We start from the raw sequence: 20,451 nt of genomic DNA on the forward strand, positions 1-20,451 counted from the left end.
GAATTAGAAATTTTACTAATCTGATAGACGTTTAGTTAAGAATCTGTGACAAGTTCTTTTGTAATATTATTAGGAAATTGCCTACCGCCTCCTTGATTTAGAAATGCATACTCTTCAAGATTAAGGTAGCCTACACAAATAACAGCCAGTTTTGGACTTGATCAGATCTTTTTGTCCAAGGTTAAACAATATATTTTGTTTTATAATTTTCAACTCATGAACTATGCAAATATTTTTAACACTATCTCCTCATGATATTCGACGAAAAGCTCACCAGATCTTATCTTCACATGTTTGCCAATATGGCGAATCAAATCAAAGTTTAACTTACTTAAATTCAAGTTGGCAATTACATGTATACTCAAACCTAGGTTGCCACATGTTGAGCAGAAAGTTCCTAACTTTATCATTCACAATACTTGAGTTCACCCATGTATTTTGGAGGTTCGTGTTGCACATAAAGGCGGATTTAGAGCACCCTGCCCCTCCCCTTTTTGTGGCAAAAATTTGATCTATTATATCGGGAATCACTGATGCATGACTAGGGAGGCCCCCTCTTTAGCAGTCAGTGGGCCCCCTGATGAAAATTTCTGGATCCGTCAATGGCACAATCTTTAGTTTTTATGTAATGTTAAGCCCAACGGTTACTGGGAATTTCTGTACAGTATTTCATACCAAGGTTGTTTGGGTATCACAGTTTTAAAATGTTATCACCGTTGATCCAATAAACAAATCCTTGGTTGATCTATTCTTAAACAACTTCTTTCCAGTAGTACCCTCACAATGGTATTAATGACATTAATGCCTCCAACCTGGGACTATTATGGAGACTATTATACAATAGTCCCAGCTCCAACACTGATCATTGATATTTATGTTCCCCTTATAAATAGAATAGAGAAATTGAGGACATTTGTTCCACATTTTATGAACTTTGAAAAAACACAAGCATATGTAACTTTTGACACCACATGCGGGCAAGTGCCTGCAGGACACTGATGTGGTGGCACGTGGGTGGTGGTAAGTCAGTGGCGGATCCAGAACTTTTCATAAGGGGGGCCCGCTGACTGACCTAAGGGAGGGCCGCTCCAGTCATGCTTCAGTGATTCCCTATATAATCAACCAAATTTTTCCCACGAAAGGGGGGCCCAGGCCCCCCACCCTGGATCCGCCTATGTAAGTTTATAACCGCCGTTACAGTAAACCCCTCTCAACCCACCAAATGCTTGCTTGAAACACAAGTAAAATATAAACAGGTAATTATATCCTTTGCTTTTATTCCACACCAAAGATGAAGAAATGTATGATAAAGTTATAATGGTATATTATTCTGTACATTGTATAAGCCTAAATTTAAAGGGACGAAAGTATGTAGTGACTATTGTTTGTCGTGATTTAAACACGATAATAGTGTTGCTTTCCCCTTTATCTTATGAGCCGTATTGAACAGGACAGACTACCCCAAACACTCTGAAACTTTTCAAGTACTTTCTATATGCTCATGTGTATTATCTTGTTAGCATAGTTTTGTACTTGGACAGATAATCAGAATGGTCAACAATCAAGTATTGACAATGTTAATTGGTCACGTTTGTTTGAACTACCAAAACTGGCAAAAGGTAATTTTTAATTTAGCCTTGTACAATCCAATGTCAATATTACATACATTGACCCTTGTGTTACAAAAATTACTGATTGTTACAATCAGTCATTTTTGTAACACAAGGGTTACAAATAAGAAAATCCTAAATAAAATATGCAAATGTATAATTTAGTTCCATAACCTGATAACTCTATGAAGCACCTTAGACTTAAATATATCTACTTGTATATGTCTGTCTTTTGTTCAAGATAGTAGGCAGATACATAGGAATAATAAGAGATGTAAGGTTTTTGTAACACACCTTTGAGAAAGTTATTCAATAACAATAATAACAAAAACACAACACTGTTGAACACATACAGATATTCCAAGTTCTAAGTCAATTTTTTTCAAAGTGGTGAAGATCAAAAGATCTGCCATTAACACCAAATTCTCCCAATAACGCATACTTCTTTTACCTGTGTATATGTATTAAAAGAAATACCAATGAAAATCTTATTTAAAATAAATGTTTAAAGATTATACTTTTAATTTTTCAAATAAGAAGAAGATTTTATGGGGGAAGGGGGATGATTCAAAGAATCCCCTGGCCTACTCCTTTTAGGAATTATATATATATATATATTTAGAGAGACAGAGAGAGAGAGACTTTTTACAAGTCTAATCTCACTCTTTTTCAGGATCCTGGACCCATATCTGACAATTGCAACTTTATTTACATGTACTTTGCTTTTTTTTCCTGCGATTATTTTCCTAAGCTGATTGGATAAAATACCATTTATTATGGTGACAATTAAGGATAATCAGGGGCTGATCAAGCCATTTTTAAAAGGGGGGAGGGTCCCAACACAGGATAAAAGGGGGGTTCCAATTATATTTCCCCATTTAAATGCATTGATTATTCAAAAAAAAGGGGTTCATGTGAAAATAAATTTTTTAAAAGTAAAATAAGATTTTCAATGGAATATATGTCTTACAAGGTATTAGATGTTAATAAACAAGTTTTAATTTTGATGTTAATTTTTTTCAACTTGGACACAATTAACTTTTTTTTCATGTGAATTTCACATGAAAAATTTAACGTAAAATTCACGTGAAAAATTTAACTTGAATTCACATCAACAAAATTTGCCTGTGTAACACATGCGTTACACATGCGTTTGACTATACATGTGTTACACATGCAAATATCGCATGTGTCACATGCGTTTTCCAACACATGCGTGACACGGGTGTTTTTCTGACACATGCGATTCACATGCGTGTGTTACGCATGTGAACGCATGTGTACCACGCATGATTCACATGCGTGGCAAGAAACATGTGTATTACGCATGTGACACACCTGTGACACATGCGTTTTTAGGTACATGCGTGACACATGTGTGGCATTTTTGCCCTAGTAGGGGGTCAGTAGCTAACCATATAACTTATAATGTTGAAGTAAATGTAAAGATAAAACATTATAACGTGGTCAATGCTTTAACACCCCAAATAAAACTACAGAAAGAAGTGTTCTAAACTCCCTGGATTTGTTTCGCAATTTATTTGCAGTTTCAAGGTCTAATACATTCGAAGTAATATTTATATTGAGGTCATCAAAAGATATAGAAAAGTGCCACTTACAATTAGGAAAAATACCAGTCCACATAAAAGAAAACAAAATACGTATTAATTAAATATTATAAAAGATTCTATTCAATCCTCACTTGTGTATATTTATTTATTACAGTTTGAAATATTATCATCAATGTTGGGCTGAGAAGATTGACCAGTAAGATGTTAGTGAAGAACAAATATGATAACATAGCACTAAATTGGCATTGCTAGCCATAAATGTAACTGCTTTCAAGAAACAGTTTTGACAATGTTGTTGTAAACATACATGTACTTATCTACTATTGGAAGCAGAGGTCTCACCTCACAATGAGAAGAAAGTTAAAATGGATTGCTATGATTAAGTCCATTTTCTTTGTGGCAAGATCTGTGGTTAGGACCCAAAGTTTCCGTGTTGCCTGAAAGCAAAGCTGTATTGACAAATCTGGATCGTGTTTGCTGGATCTGTGTCATCACTCCAGATTTTAGGATGGTGCAGAATTCTAAATTTAGGACATACTAGGCAATTAATGATGTTTTTTACGTCTTATACACAACAGCCCTTGTGGATTTTACTTTTTCCACCTGCCCACAATGGACAGCCCACCTGTGCCCACTCTAGCTGTATTCTCTTTTTTTTGTAAAAATATTGATTACAAATGCTTATCGGCTTTTTATACGACCGCAAAAAATTTTTTGTGGTCGTATATTGGTATGACGTTGGCGTCGTCGTCGTCGTCCGAAGACACATTAGTTTTCGCACTCTAACTTTAGTTTAAGTGTATGGATCTCAATGAAATTTTACCATAAGGTTCAATACCACAAAAGGAAGGTGGGGATTGGTTTTGGGGGTTATGGTACCAACAGTTAAGGAATTAGGGGCCAAAAATAAGCATTTTTGTAACTTCCAGACATAACTTGCGTGTAAGTGTATGGATCTCTCTGACATTGTACCACAAGGTTCCATATCACAAAGGGAATGCTGGGGTTGATTTTAGGGGTAATTGCCTCCAAATTTTAGGAATTAGGGGCCAAAAAGGGGCAAAAAACAAGCATTCTAGTTTCATGACAATAACTTGTGTGTAAGTCTATGGATCTCTCTGACATTGTATCACAAGGTTCCATATCACAAAGGGAATGCTGGGATTGATTTTGGGGGTAATTGTCTCCAAATTTTAGGAATAAGGGGCCAAAAAGGGGCAAAAAACAAGCATTTTTCTAATTTCATTTGTACTACAAGGTTCCATATCACAAAGGGAATGCTGGGATTGATTTTGGGGGTAATTGTCTCCAAATTTTAGGAATTAAGGGCCAAAAAGGGGCAAAAAAACAAGCATTTTTCTAGTTTCATGACAATAACTTGTGTGTAAGTGTATGGATCTTTTATGAAATTGTACTACAAGGTTCCATATCACAAAGGGAAAGCTGGAATTGAGTTTGGGGGTAATTACCCAAAACGTTTAGGAATAAGGGGCCAAAAAGGGGCCAAAAATAAGCATTTTTCTAGTTTCCAGACAATAACTTGTGTTCAAGTGTATGGACCTTTCTGAAATTGTACTGCAATGTACCATATCACAAAGGGAAGGCTGGGATTGATTTTGGGGGTAATTCCCTCAAAATTTTAGTAATTAGGGGCCATAAAAGGGCAAAAAAACAAGCATTTTTCTAGTTCCAGGACAATAACTTGTGTGTAAGTGTATGGATCTTTATGAAATTGTACTGCAAGGTACCATACCACAAAGGGAAAGCTGGGTTTGAGTTTGGGGGTAATTGCCCTAAATGTTTAGGAATTTGGGGCCAAAAAGGGGCCAAAAAACAAGCAGTTTTCTAGTTTCCAGACAATAACTTGTGTTCAAGTGTATGGATCTTTCTGAAATTGTACTGCAAGGTACCATACCACAAAGGGAAGACTGGGATTGAGTTTGGGGCTGATGAATCATAAGGGGGTTCAAAAAATTTGGGGGGGGGGGTTTCCTTTTTTTTCTTTAAAATTTTCCATTTTAAATTGGTTATTTCTGATTTTTATATAAAAGCAAATAATAATGATATGGTTTGAATAGGTAAATTAAAAAATTTTAAGTTCTTAGACCACTTTCATTCTGTGTCAGAAACCTATGCTGTGTCAAATATTTAATTACAATCCAAATTCAGTGCTGAATCAAGCTTGAATGTTGTGTCCATACTTGCCCCAACTGTTCAGGGTTCGACCTCTGTGGTCGTATCAAGCTGCGCCCCAGCGGAGCATTTTATTTCAATTGGTTGTACTTGCAAATCTTTTGATTCAACAAAAGTAATTGCATGCCTGCTCCTATGTGAGGGCAGAGTGGACAAGCGAGACATTTTGGTGACCCGGAGCCCACTCCAACTGTGGGTGGGTGGACAAAGCAAAATCCACCTGAGCTGTAGTGTATCTCTAAATTTTATGTGTCAAAGATGAATTAATAAGATGCTTTTTTTTCTTAAAAGAAAGGCAACAAATAAAATTTATATAGAAATGCAAACAGTGTCTTTTTTATTTGTAAAATTAGTGTCATAATCATCTTATATTAGTAGATAATTTAGATTGATTTTAGATAATATTATCAGTGATTTGCTTGAAAAAATGAAACAAAAGTGCATAAATTATTTATTCTTGTTGTTTATTCCCCATTATATTGCTATTTAAAAGTATAAGATATTTGTAAATATGTATTTGAAATGAGGAAATGTATTTTTTGCAATGGAGAATAAAAACCATAAAATTTAGTAATTTTATTTTTTTTCTAGTTGAAAAAGTGCAAAGTCAAAGCCTTTTTCCATCAATTATTAAGTCAAACTTCAATGAACATTATATTACACCTTCTTTTGCAGATTCCCTTGTCTACGTATCAAAGTCATTAAATTGAAAAATGTTTATCATATTTATGAAGTAAGAAGATTTAGAAAAAAAAGAATGGTCTGATTATCTAAAAAATGAATAAAAATGGCTGGATCACAGCACCCATAATGCTTTGAATTAGTTTTTTGCATCACACTTTATGGAAGTATGGATGTGCCAATGACACAAAAAATTGAAAACCACACGTTAATAATTTCATGCGTCCGAAGCGCTTTTCTGGATTTACCTTCATCAGGAACGCTCAAAGCCAAACATTTGAAATCCAAGGGATGTATAAGTACCGAAACAATACTATTTATCAGAGTGCAAACACTTTGTTAATCAACTACTCATTGGAAGCAGCTTTTCTAGCTTAAAATTTTACATATTCACCATCAGGAAAGAAGTTGTGCACCTACTATTTAAATTTTTGATCTGAGAGATTTTTAGGGTTCCCATTACCAAAACATGGGACTTTTCCATCTTGGCACCAAGGAAGTTATCTGATAGTTAGTAAATTTATCGATTTGGCTCTTACAAGGCTGATTCAGATACCCGTATTTTGATACCAGAACGAAGTGAACCAGTCTAACTGTTCTTAATGTGTAGACATTAGAACGTTCGAAACTTTCCGAAACTTTCCGATAGCACATCAACAGTTAACTGCACAACGAAGTATTATATCATAATTTGTGGAGTATAGGTCAGTAATATAGCCATAAGATATCTGATATCCGGAGGGCAAATTATATTCTTTAACAACGGACAGATGTTTATACGATATATCAACTTTCCAAATAACAGAAACATTAAGCTATGAGATGTGACAAATACTAATGAAGTTTCTGACTTGAGCTCTTGCAAACATGTTTTACCTATCAGCATTTTGAATGTGCCTGTCCAAAGAGAGGCGAAAGATATCAAAGGGACATTCAAACTCACAAGTCGAAATTAAACTGACAAGGCCAAGGCCAAAAAGAATAAGACCAACAGACAAACAGCAGTACACAAAACACAACATAGAAAACTAAAGACTGATCAACACAAACCCCACCAAAAACTAGGGGTGATATCGGGTGCTCCGGAAGGGTGAGCAGATCCTGCACAACATTTGGCGCCTGTTGTGTTGCTTATGTAAATACAAACCCGGTGATAAGTCTATTCGGTAGGTCACTTTCGGTGAAAAGGAGACGGGATTTTAGTCACGACAATTGAACTCTTGCTTTGAATAGCTTCCTTGTGACTAGCAACCCTCTATCAAGGAAATAAAAGCCGTGGATTATCGTATCAGCTGGGAGATATATACTCCGTATGCAGGCGCTGCTAGAATGTTTCTAAATAGAAATTGAAAGTTCACAGTTGGGAAGCTGAAATCTTCTCTTTTGTCGTAAAGTTTTTTTTTCAACACTCATTGTCAATTTCTAGATGTAAGTCAAGATATGAGGCAGACGTAACTGTATCTGTTGTATCCTTTATCTCGAGTTAGATGAGATAGATGCGTTCAACATAGTCATCAAATTTCGAATTATTTAGCGAGAAGAAATCATCAATATAGCGGGAAGTGAAGTTAAAAGATACTGCTAACTTCTTTTCTTTCTTCCTAAGAAGTTCTGTATGAAGTCATCCTCATATGAATAAAATTACAAGTCGGCAAGAAGAGGGGTACAGCTGGCTCTCATTGTTAGGCCAATTGTCTATTTAAAACACGTCCATCAAAGTCAGGAGTCTGTTATTCAGTGTTTGCCGTCGGTTGTTGTTTGTCAAATTGGTTTTCCGATTACTGTTTTAAATAATTTTTTGTTTAGCTAACTTTACGCTATGGATTTTGCCCATTGTTGAAAGCCAAAGGGAAACCTATTGTTGCTAACATCTAAACCATTAGTCTTTGATGGACAGCTGTCTCCTTGACAATCATACAAAATCTTTTTATATTCAGATAGGTACGTGAAAATGTGAAGATGTTAAACTATGTCAATATTTTATTGTCATTTTGAAGTACATGCACAGAATCGTGAGACTTGAACACATGGTGGAGATAATTATTTAAGCTTTTCTTATGTATACATGTACCTGACTTCTAGTATATGTAATATCATATGAACTTGGCGTAAAGTACGGAGCTAAAATGAAAGGATTATGGATATTTGTCATTTTTAATTTATTGGCAATTTCAAAAGGCAGGAAAAATGTTTTATTCATAGTGATGGATGATTTACGACCACAACTTGGAGCATATAATGGACAATATTTTCCAGGATCAGGTCAGTCACAGATGCATACCCCAAACATCGATGCCTTAGCCTCCAAAAGTTTGCTTCTGAAGAGGGCATACGTTCAGCAAGCCCTTTGTTCACCAAGTAGGGCATCATTTATGACTGGTAGACGACCAGATACAACTCACGTGTATGATCTAAAAACATATTTCAGAAACGTTGGAGGAAATTTTTCAACAATTCCACAATACTTTAAATCGAAAGGATACGAAACTGTTGGAATGGGAAAAATTTATCATCCTGGCGTTGCTTCTAACAATAACGATCCTTTATCATGGAGTATGCCATATTTAAAAGGAGACCATAATTGGGAAAATTCGAACAATTATAGTTGGAAAGGCATTCCAGATTCATTGCTAAAAGACAAACCTCTAATTGACAAACAGATAGCTGATTATGCTATATCTACCCTACAGCATCTTGCCCCGGCCGCCAAATCCCGACGTAAACCATTTTTCGTAGCCGTAGGATTTTATAGACCACATTTACCATTTGTTTTCCCTCAATCATTTATTCATAATTACCCATGGAGTGAAGTCCATGTGCCGAATAATCAATTTGCTCCAAGATCAATGCCAAAAATTGCTTGGTCTCGTTCTAATGAATTATGGAGTTACAAAGACATTAAGGAAATGAATTTTACCGGTGACATTAATACAACTCTTCCGCACGCTACGGTTATAAAACTTCGTCGAGCGTACTATACATCTGTTAGTTGGGTAGACTCGTTAATCGGTAATGTGTTAGCCGAGGTTGCTAGACTAGGACTCGAAAGCAATACTGTAGTGTCATTTGTTGGCGATCATGGATGGAAGCTAGGTGAGCATGGAGCTTGGGCAAAACACACGAATTTCAACGTAGATACGCATGCGCCAATGATGGTGAAGATACCTGGGATGACTGATAAAGGTATCGTGAGTGAAAAATTAACTGAATTTGTTGATTTATTCCCGACTTTAGTTGAAGCCGCTGGAATTCATCCAGTCCCATTATGTCCAGAAAATTCTGCCACTGTTTCCGTATGCCACGAGGGACAGAGTCTTATTCCACTTATCAAAAATCCAAATATTGCATGGAAAAATGCATCCTTTTCCCAATACCCACGTAGGCATAGTCATCACGATATAATGGGATATACAATTACTACTGAACGTTATAGATATACAGAATGGGTTAGATTCAATGGGAAACCTACTTACAAACCCGACTGGAATACTATTATTGATTCGGAACTATACGACCATCAGGTAGACCCCGATGAAAACACCAACAAAGTCAACTATCAAAGTCAATTCAACATCAAAACGCAATTGAGTCAACAGCTTCGTGCTGGATGGAGAGATACACTTCCGGGTAGTGCAATATCACATGGATTTGGTCGTTGAAACTCGTATCTAGTAAATATCGGGGAAAAAATGTACACACATTAAAAAAAAAAAACTTTTTTTGTTTTTTTTATGCTCTTTTTGTGACAAAATTAATTGCTTATTGTTATGGACGTGTCATTAAGCGCTTCGGTTTTGCCCTGAATGATTTTAGGACATTTTTAATTTTTATCATCGTCTCCAGAAGAACATGGATAAAAAATTAATTTAACTTCACTTTTATCTGAGAATGGTAATTGTTCTCAACAAAGATATGAAGCAAGTAGATTTCAGTTCTAAAGAGAAGTATTTATTCCAGAAAATGTAAAAACGCATTTCGTCTGCCTAAAACTTATCATTGGCGCTTAAAGCCAAATGAAGTATGAAGATTAAGAGTAATGACCAAGAATTCAAAAAAAAATTGTGCGAGTGAAAATGGTGTGGAAGGGATTGATTAATTTTGTGCTGTGTACCAAGACGGCTTATCTTTTCGTTGTTGGGGTGGTGTTTAGTGGTGTTTGTACGGGTTTCCGCAGTTTTTGAAAGAAAAAGGTGGCAATGTAAAATTTATGAAAAATCTAGAGGGAATCATTTCCCGCCAATTTTTCAGTGGCTTATATCTGGAAAACAAGGTCACGGACCCGTTATTCTTTTCTGCTTTTTTAGTTCCGGTTTTTATATACTATCTATTTATAACAGTCTTTTAAAAAGCATGTTATTTTGAAACAGAGTAACGAACATCCTTAAGACACAATTACGATCAATTACCGATCTGAGAGTATTTGCAATTACCGAAAGCTACATCAAAGCCTTGCACAAGTAATCAATGAGTACACATCAAAATTTGAAGTTAACTTGGACACATGATATGTAAGCACTAAATGAAATGTGGGTTCTTGAGTGTCAGAACATCATCAATAATATCTAAAAATAAAATTAAAGAACTTTACAAAATGCTTTTCTCCTCGTCTTAAAGAAGGCTCAGTATTCTGTTTCATATGATCACAAAAACAAGTCTTCCAAATGAAATACCGACTGTCTGTTGCAATATCAATCCATCAAACTCAACAAATATGTTGTCGATCAAAATGTAAAGCATTTTGCTAATATCATTTTCGATGTATTTGTTGTTGGAATCAGTGTGGTTCTTTCACAAAGTATGATTATTCATAACCTAAAACAAGGCATACAAAGCTATTTAAAGAGACGATGTAGTCGATAGCGTCGGTTTTTCAATTTAGCAAGTAGATTAGTGGATTGATTTGTTGATGTGTAACGCCACATTCAGTACTGTTATACCGTGGCTGTCACTGGTGATTTTGGAGTAGAACTTTCGAGCTTCAAACAGAAAAATGTAGACATAATGACCCCAATTTACATCTGCAATTATAAACAAAGGAATTAAATTGCGTCCTCATTTCCTCGATTGTGACATTACCGAATGAGACTTAGTTATTACCGAATTTGTACTGACATGAACAACTCGTGGGGGCCACATTTAAAAACAGAACCTTCTTACCTTTTCGGAGTACTTAAGATCAATCCGGGATTTCGATTGAATTCGTGGTGCTCAGTTTATGGAGGTTTATGGAGGTTTTGCTAGCAATAAAACCAGGTTCAACACACCATTTTTTCTTAAAATGTCCTGTACCAAGTCAGGAATATGGCAGTTGTTATCTACTGTCCGTTTCTATGTATGTTGGCGTTTGCTTTTGTTGTAGTTCAGTGTTTCTGTTGTTCCGTTGTTTTCCTCTTATAGTTGATGTTTTTCCCTCGGTGTTAGTTTGTTACCCGGATTTGTTTTTGCTTAATCGAATTATGACTTTTGAACAGCGGTATACTACTATTGCCTTTATTCAGTCTAGTTTTTTTATGAAGTGTTTTGTAGACGTGTTTTTCATTTCGTCATTTTTTGTTTGCCATGACGTTATTAGTTTTTCTTTGACGTTTGAGTTTTGATGTCTACTGAGTGTTTCTTGTGAACCAAATTGATGGAAAAAAATTGATGTTTATCAAAAGTAAGGAAAGAAATATAATTTTTTTATAATGTATGAATACGAAAGCTTTATCCGATCGATATTTTATTAAAATTCCTTATTAATTTGTTTTTGTTGATTTCTAAAATCGTTTCGTCTTTTTTAACAAAGAATACAAATTTCTTCTGTGAATATTTGTTTCTAAATCACTGTTAAGCAAATCATTGATCTGCAGCTAATTAAAGACAATATTCATAAACCAATACATGCCAATACGAGAGACAACGCCTTCATGTTTGAGATAGTCATTTAATATATAGAGAGAATGATATATCGTATTAGGTCACCAGCACACTGTGCAACGACTCTATCTTACCGACTATCTTGACATGTGGCATTTAGACTAGTGGCCCATCAAAGAGATCAAGTATTCAATAAAAAGAACCTACTTCCATTGGTCTTACCAAAAAAAGTGCCAACAAAACAACTTGTAAGCTTTTAATGGGTTTTCTGCATTTATTTCAATCGTTCATCATCAATTTCTTCATCTGTTGTCCGGGTGAAACTTTTCAGATGTTTCATCAACGTCGTGTTTTTTTTTTAAAGGGACGTATCATCACTACTTACCTTGTATTAAAATAAACCACGCCTACTAACTCCATATGAAATATACACGGTCTTCATGCGGTCGCTTTTAACCAATGATATTCCCAAAAATGTATTGAATGTAAGATAAAAATATAGACAGAGAATATAACTGTACCTGTATCACATTTGGTAGGCTTCGTATACACTATGGATGCTTCAATTTGATTGCATCTTGTTTCTTATTAGTAATATAAAAAAATATACAAACCCTGAGCTCTGTCAACTATATTGAGCATAAACTATTTAAACTCTTGTGTGCTACACAATGAAAACTAGAGGCTCTAAAGAGCCTGTGTCGCTCACCTTGGTCTATGTGCATATTAAACAAAGGACACAGATGGATTCATGACAAAATTGTGTTTTGGTGATGGTGATGTGTTTGTAGATCTTACTTTACTGAACATTCTTGCTCCTTACTACTATCTCTATCTATAATGAACTTGGCCCGGTAATTACAGTGGAAAATACTTTGTAAAAATTTACAAAAATTTACAAAATTTATGAAAATTGTAAAAAATTGACTATAAAGGGCAATAACTCCTTAAGGGGTCAATTAACAATTTTGGTCATGTTGCCTTATTTGTAGATATAACTTTGCTGTACATTATTGCTGTTTACAGTTTATCTCTATCTATAATAATATTCAAGATAATAACCAAAAGCTGCAAAATTTTCTTAAAATTACCAATTCAGGGGCAGCAACCCAACAACGTGTTGCCTGATTGGTCTGAAAATTTCAGGGCAGATAGATCTTGACCTAATGAACAATTTTATTCCCATCAGATTTGCTCTAAATGCTTTGGTTTCAGAGATATGAGCCAAAAACTGCATTTTACCCTATGTACTATTTTTTAGCCATGTCGGCCATCTTGGTTCGCGAGCGGGGTCATCGGACACATTTTTTAAACTAAATACCCTAATGATGATTGTGGACAAGTTTGGTTAAATTTGTCTAAGTAGTTTCAGAGGAGAAGATTTTTGTAAAAGATTACAAAAATTTACGAAAAATGGTTAAAAATTGACTATAAAGGGCAATAACTCCTTAAGGGGTCAACTGAACATTTTGGTCATGTTGACTTATTTGTAGATCTTACTTTGCTGAACATTATTGCTGTTTACAGTTTATCTCTATCTATAATAATATTCAAAATAATAACCAAAAACGGCAAAATTTCCTTAAAATTACCAATTCAGGGGCAGCAACCCAACAACGGGTTGCCTGATTGGTCTGAAAATTTCAGGGCAGATAGATCTTGACCTAATGAACAATTTTATTTTCATCAGATTTGCTCTAAATGCTTTGGTTTCAGAGATATGAGCCAAAAACTGCATTTTACCCTATGTACTATTTTTTAGCCATGTCGGCCATCTTGGTTCGCGGGCGGGGTCATCGGACACATTTTTTAAACTAGATACCCTAATGATGATTGTGGACAAGTTTGGTTAAATTTGTCTTAGTAGTTTCAGAGGAGAAGATTTTTGTAAAAGATTACAAAAATTTACGAAAAATGGTTAAAAATTGACTATAAAGGGCAATAACTCCTTAAGGGGTCAACTGAACATTTTGGTCATGTTGACTTATTTGTAGATCTTACTTTGCTGAACATTATTGCTGTTTACAGTTTATCTCTATCTATAATAATATTCAAAATAATAACCAAAAACGGCAAAATTTCCTTAAAATTACCAATTCAGGGGCAGCAACCCAACAACGGGTTGCCTGATTGGTCTGAAAATTTCAGGGCAGATAGATCTTGACCTAATGAACAATTTTATTTTCATCAGATTTGCTCTAAATGCTTTGGTTTCAGAGATATGAGCCAAAAACTGCATTTTACCCTATGTACTATTTTTTAGCCATGTCGGCCATCTTGGTTCGCGGGCGGGGTCATCGGACACATTTTTTAAACTAGATACCCTAATGATGATTGTGGACAAGTTTGGTTAAATTTGTCTTAGTAGTTTCAGAGGAGAAGATTTTTGTAAAAGATAACAAAAATTTACAAAAAATGGTTAAAAATTGACTATAAAGGGCAATAACTCCTTAAGGGGTCAAATGACCATTTTGGTCATGTTGACTTATTTGTAGATCTTACTTTGCTGAACATTATTGTTGTTTACAGTTTATCTCTATCTATAATAATATTCAAGATAATAACCAAAAACGGCAAAATTTCCTTAAAATTACGCATTCAGGGGCAGCAACCCAACAAAGGGTTGCCTGATTGGTCTGAAAATTTCAGGGCAGATAGATCTTGACCTAATAAACAATTTTATCCTCATCAGATTTGCTCTAAATGCTTTGGTTTTAGAGATATGAGCCAAAAACTGCATTTTACCCTATGTACTATTTTTTAGCCATGTCGGCCATCTTGGTTCGCGGGCGGGGTCATCGGACACATTTTTTAAACTAGATACTCTAATAATGATTGTGGACAATTTTGGTTAAATTTGTCTTAGTAGTTTCAGAGGAGAAGATTTTTGTAAAAGATTACAAAAAATTACGAAAAATGGTTAAAAATTTACTATAAAGGGCAATAACTCCTTAAGGGGTCAACTGAACATTTTGGTCATGTTGACTTATTTGTAGATCTTACTTTGCTGAACATTATTGCTGTTTACAGTTTATCTCTATCTATAATAATATTCAAGATAATAACCAAAAACGGCAAAATTTCCTTAAAATTACCAATTCAGGGGCAGCAACCCAACAACGGGTTGTCCGATTCATCTTAAAATTTCAGGGCAGATAGATCTTGACCTGATAAACAATTTTACCCCATGTCAGATTTGCTCTAAATGCTTTGGTTTCAGAGATATATGCCAAAATCTACATTTTACCCCTATGTTCTATTTTTAGCCATGGCGGCCATCTTGGTTGGATGGCCGGGTCACCGGACACATTTTTAAAACTAGATACCCCAATGATGATTGTGGCCAAGTTTAGTCAAATTTGGCCCAGTAGTTTCAGAGGAGAAGATTTTTGTAAAAGTTTACGGACGACGGACGACGGACGACGGACGCAGGACGACGGACGACGGACGCAAAGTGATGAGAAAAGCTCACTTGACCTTTCAGGTCAGGTGAGCTAAAAATCGGGTATGAAAATGTGCACCTTACAAAACACAAGGCATGTAAAATAAAAAAAAAAATCCTGTATAATTAAACGAAAGAAGATACTTCAAATTCGAATAATCTTATTTTACCCAATGTTTTCAAAGTGTTATTAAAACTATCTATTAAAGCAAGATTTATAGGAAGTGCATCACTATTCCATGTCAATTGTTTAAATTGTTAAGGTATATAAGGAACTGAGGTTATCACTTTATAGATATATGGGCATAATATATGTATAATTTCACAACAAAGAGTTTTGATATACCAACAAAAATACAACATCAGATCTATCTACATAGGGGTTAACAGGTGCCGGGGAGTTAAACCTATGCTCTGTCTCTGTTTGTATATCCGTTTGATTCCCATCGATGTTTTCCGTCATATCGTCATTGGGGAAATTTCTTAATCGCGGCTTAGAATAATGTTCATAAAATACAGAGATGTTTGCAAAAATGCAAGCAGGCACAATAACCTTCTAAGTTCTAGGATGAAGCGTACCCATAAAACGTAAACTATTTGACTTCAGTTAATTTCCAAATAACAAAACAACTGTATGATTTGACTTAAGACACCCACTGTCGAGGTTCCTTACTGGGCATAAATATATAAAACTGGTTTTATGAGATATCAACCCTTCTTTTTTTCAAATCGATCAGTGGTCTAACAAAAGATACATATAAGAGAACATAATAACAATTAGCACAGGCAAAGTGCTTTTTTTTTAATTTAGTGCGTCTGTCATAGATCCGCCTTTATCCAACTTGTTAACCTATTTGAATCTGACAATATAGTTGGTTTTTCAATGTTCCTCGCTTTAACTCTTAAAACTGGTTGGACATTTTCAATGTGAATCGCGTGACAATCAATTCAATCTCGGCAACTGGTTCCATGCTAGTCTGAAACCTACACTCCGATTCTTTTTTGTTTGTTTTATACCTAAAATTGGTAGACAGATACTGTCAATCAGTATACTATATCAATATTTGAAATATTGATCATATCATCGTACCCATTATTGATTTAAAATAACCAATTCAGGTATAATTCAAATTATTTAAGTATTTGAAAGATTAATAAAAAGGAAACACTAACAATGAAAATAATCTGTAGAAAGTAAGAAATTCAAACCAACATACAGTGACAACTAATTGCTTACATATACGTCATTTGGTCCCTGGTGGGTAGTTGTTTGATTGGTAATCGTACTACATCGTCTTATTTTTATTTTATTTTTATACCAGTATTAAGGTGGCAGTAAATCGACTAGGTAGTACTACACATACATGAACCATACTAAACACTAGTAAACCAATTCTGAACTGAAACGGTCATTTTGAATTGAACAGCTCTTAAAAGACTGAACAATAAATGTTTAAGTCATGTTCAGTAGTTCGGTAACTGTTCAGACTTATCCACTGCAGTTAAATTAGTACTGTTCAGACGATTCGCTTGCAGGCAATTAAGATTAGTTCCGTGTATGTTCAGAATGTTCAGTAGCTGTTGTCTAAAAAGGTACTGAACAGTACTGGATTGACTGCAAGCAAAATGTGTGAACAGTTCTGAATTTAATACAGAAAATATCTAAAACATAACTGAAACTCTTATCAAAACTTAACGTTTTAAGTTTCAGACTTTGTGCAGATGATATTAAGATCAACATGACCGTTGAAGACTAAAATTCATTTACTAGTGACAACAGATCACGCAGCATAGGAAATTCCTAACGTTTCCTACATTTTAACTTCTATTGTAAAATCAGGTGATTAAAACATGTACAGTGGTCAGTATAAAGGTCAAACTTAAATTCATGCACTTAGACGAAGTCATATCAGATGTTCCTTATCTGACACCACATGCAACAATCTTGAGTGCTGGAAATTTAGTTCGGAGCGAAAATGAAAGTGTTATGGATATTTACCATTTTATATATTCTAGCAATATCAAAAGGAAGGAAAATTGTTTTATTCATAGTAGTTGATGATTTACGACCACAACTTAGAGTATATAATGGAGCATATTTTCCAGGATCTGGTCATCCACAGATGTATACTCCGAACATAGACGCCCTTGCCTCCAAAAGTCTGCTTCTGAAGAGGGCATACGTGCAGCAGGCTCTTTGTTCACCAAGTAGAACATCATTTATGACTGGCAGACGCCCAGATACAACACACGTGTATGATCTAAAAACATATTTCAGAAACGTCGGGGGTAATTTTACAACAATTCCACAATATTTCAAATCGAAAGGATATGAATCTGTTGGAATGGGAAAAGTTTTCCACCATGGTGTAGCTTCTTCTAACAATAATGATCCTTTATCATGGAGTATGCCATATTTGAAAGGAGACCATAATTGGGAGAATATAAAAAATTATAGTTGGAAAGGTATCCCAGATTCATTGCTAAAAGACAAACCTTTAGTTGACAAACAGATAGCTGATCATGCGATCTCTACCTTGCAGCATCTCGCTCCGGCCGCCATATCCCGACGAAAACCATTTTTCTTAGCTGTTGGTTTTTATAGACCGCATTTACCATTCGTTTTCCCTCAATCATTTATCCATAAGTACCCATGGAGTGAGGTCCATGTTCCGAATAACCAGTTTGCTCCAAGTGCAATGCCATCTATTGCTTGGTCTCATTCTAATGAATTATGGAGTTACCAAGACATAAAGGATTTGAATTTCACTGGTGACATTAACACAACCCTTCCGAACTCTATGGTTATAAAACTTCGTCGAGCTTACTATACATCTGTTAGTTGGGTCGATTCGTTAATCGGTAATGTTTTAGCTGAGCTTTCTCGACTAGGGCTCGAAAGCAATACTGTAGTGTCATTTGTTGGCGATCACGGATGGAAACTAGGTGAGCACGGAGCTTGGGCAAAACACACGAATTTCGACATAGATACGCATGCGCCAATGATGGTTAAGATACCTGGGATGACTGATAAAGGTATCGTGAGTGAAAAATTAACCGAATTTGTCGATTTATTCCCGACTTTAGTTGAAGCCGCTGAAGTGAGTCCAGTCCCATTGTGTCCAGAAAATTCTAGTAATGTTTCCGTTTGCCATGAAGGACAGAGTCTTATTCCACTGATAAAAAATCCGAATATAGAATGGAATAATGCATCTTCTCTCAATACCCGCGCAATCCTGGTAGACATAATTACATGGGATATACAATAACCACTGAAAGTTACAGATATACAGAATGGGTGAAATTCAATGCAAAACCTACTTATAAACCTGACTGGAGTACTGTTATTGACTCAGAATTATACGATCATCAGGTAGACCCCGATGAAAACATGAACAAAGCCCAGTATCAAAGTTTATTTAATATCAAAATGCAATTGAGTCAACAGCTTCGTGCTGGGTGGAGAAATACAATGCTAGGCAGTGCAATATCACATGGGTTTGGTCGTTGAAACTTGTACCTTGTATACATTGTATAAAATTAATAGAAAGTATTCAAAAACCTTTGTTTCTTGTTCGTGACAAAAGTTTATGATTGCCAATTGTTATTGATGTCGCATTGACATTTTGGTTGGACGGTAACCTATACGGTAACCTATAATTGAGGACTTCTACGTCATTTGGTCTTTGGTGGGTAGTTGTCGGCAATCATACCACGTGTTATGTTTTGTTATATATAAATAAATATTATTCCAAGCCGCCTTAGTGAAAGAACCCAGAGTATAAAAGCTATTTGTTATGCTTTTACATTTTAAGACAGAGCATGCGGTAAAACTATATATCAAATATGAAATGATTTGTATTTTTAAAATCTTGCCAATGGTAATGGAATTATCGCTTTCTCTTGAAACTAACATCAGATCGTTTTACACGGTCACAATTGTTTATCGAAGATTATATGATTCGAGGACATAACATAAGGAATCGGGTATAGCTGGCCTTTTAAAGAGAATTTAAATAAATCAATTATTTCGACCGACTTGCGCGAACTTCAATTACAATTCGTATCCACAAACATAGATTGACAGAACTAAATCAAAATTTCAATTTCTATGGACTAAATGCTTTATCAACTCACGATTTATTATTTAACAAATGAGTAAAACAATGATTATTTACTGTTTTGCTCAGTTGAGAATGCTTACAGTCAGGTCGTACATAAAATAACATAAGGAAATTCAAATGGTTAGAACATACAGATTTGCAGAATATCGAATATTTTTCGCAGTTTATGCGACTGAATATTTGATAGTTCAAAGTATATAAAAACTAGAGGCTCTAAAGAACCTGTGTCGCTCACCTTGGTCTATGAGCATATTCAAAAAAGGACACTCTCCAACATTGTAGACGAGAATAGAATTCATGACAAAAATCTCTGTGTTGTTGATCTTGTATTGCTGATCATTTAGTCTGTTTAGTTTCTCTCTATCTTCTTTAGTTTTGTTCAAAACACAAAAGAGGGTTATAAATCCTCAATTAATGGCAATCACTCATATAAAATGTGATAGTCTACTAACTATATCGGCAAAATTTGACTTGTTAGTAGATCTTGCCTTGCTGGTAATTTTTGTGATTTTAAGTGTCTATTTATCTATTATAATTTTATCATGGTAAAAATCGTCATTAAAGGGCATTAACTCCAATAAGGAGTCGTCGGACGATTTCCTCGATATGTTTTAAATGTAGACCTTGTTTGCTGATAATTTTCCTTATTAAAGTTTCTATCTATCTATTATAGCTTTTAAGATATAAGGCAAAAACGCAAAACATTGGTAAAAATCGTCATCAAAGGGCAATAACTCTAGTAAGGAGTCGATTTCTTGTCTTGCTGATCAATTTTTCATTTTAAAGTTTCTCTCTGTCTTTTATAGTTTTCACGATAATAGTCAAAAATGAATAAAAATTGTAAAATTTGTCATTTAAGGCCAATAACTCCTATAAGAAGTCGACTGACAGTTTTGACGTATATGGACAATTTGTAGAGCTCAACATTCAGATTTTCTCTATTTATATCTAATAATAGACAGAACTTGCATTTT

At 35.0% G+C, this 20,451-nt stretch overlaps 1 protein-coding gene across 3 annotated transcripts in view; it reads left to right on the plus strand.

Annotated features, from left to right (window-relative positions):
- The window catches only part of LOC127715421 (transcription initiation factor TFIID subunit 7-like), a 41,237-nt gene extending 36,075 nt beyond the window's left edge, over positions 1-5,162 (plus strand). Inside the window, exons 9-10 of one of the 3 annotated variants that reach the window (XR_007988404.1) lie at positions 3,336-4,159; positions 4,318-5,162. Coding sequence is in view for 1 of the 3 variants with exons in the window: in XM_052221452.1 (XP_052077412.1) it covers positions 3,336-3,365 (30 nt within the window). In the remaining 2 variants the exon portion in view is untranslated. Of the gene's footprint in view, positions 1-3,335 lie in introns of all 3 variants that reach the window. The other 2 variants (XR_007988405.1, XM_052221452.1) reach the window with 2 other exon arrangements.
- Positions 5,163-20,451: the final 15,289 nt, after the last annotated feature.

Source organism: Mytilus californianus, unplaced genomic scaffold, assembly GCF_021869535.1.
Source record: "Mytilus californianus isolate M0D057914Y unplaced genomic scaffold, xbMytCali1.0.p SCAF_9, whole genome shotgun sequence".
Taxonomy (NCBI): Eukaryota; Metazoa; Mollusca; class Bivalvia; order Mytilida; family Mytilidae; genus Mytilus; species Mytilus californianus.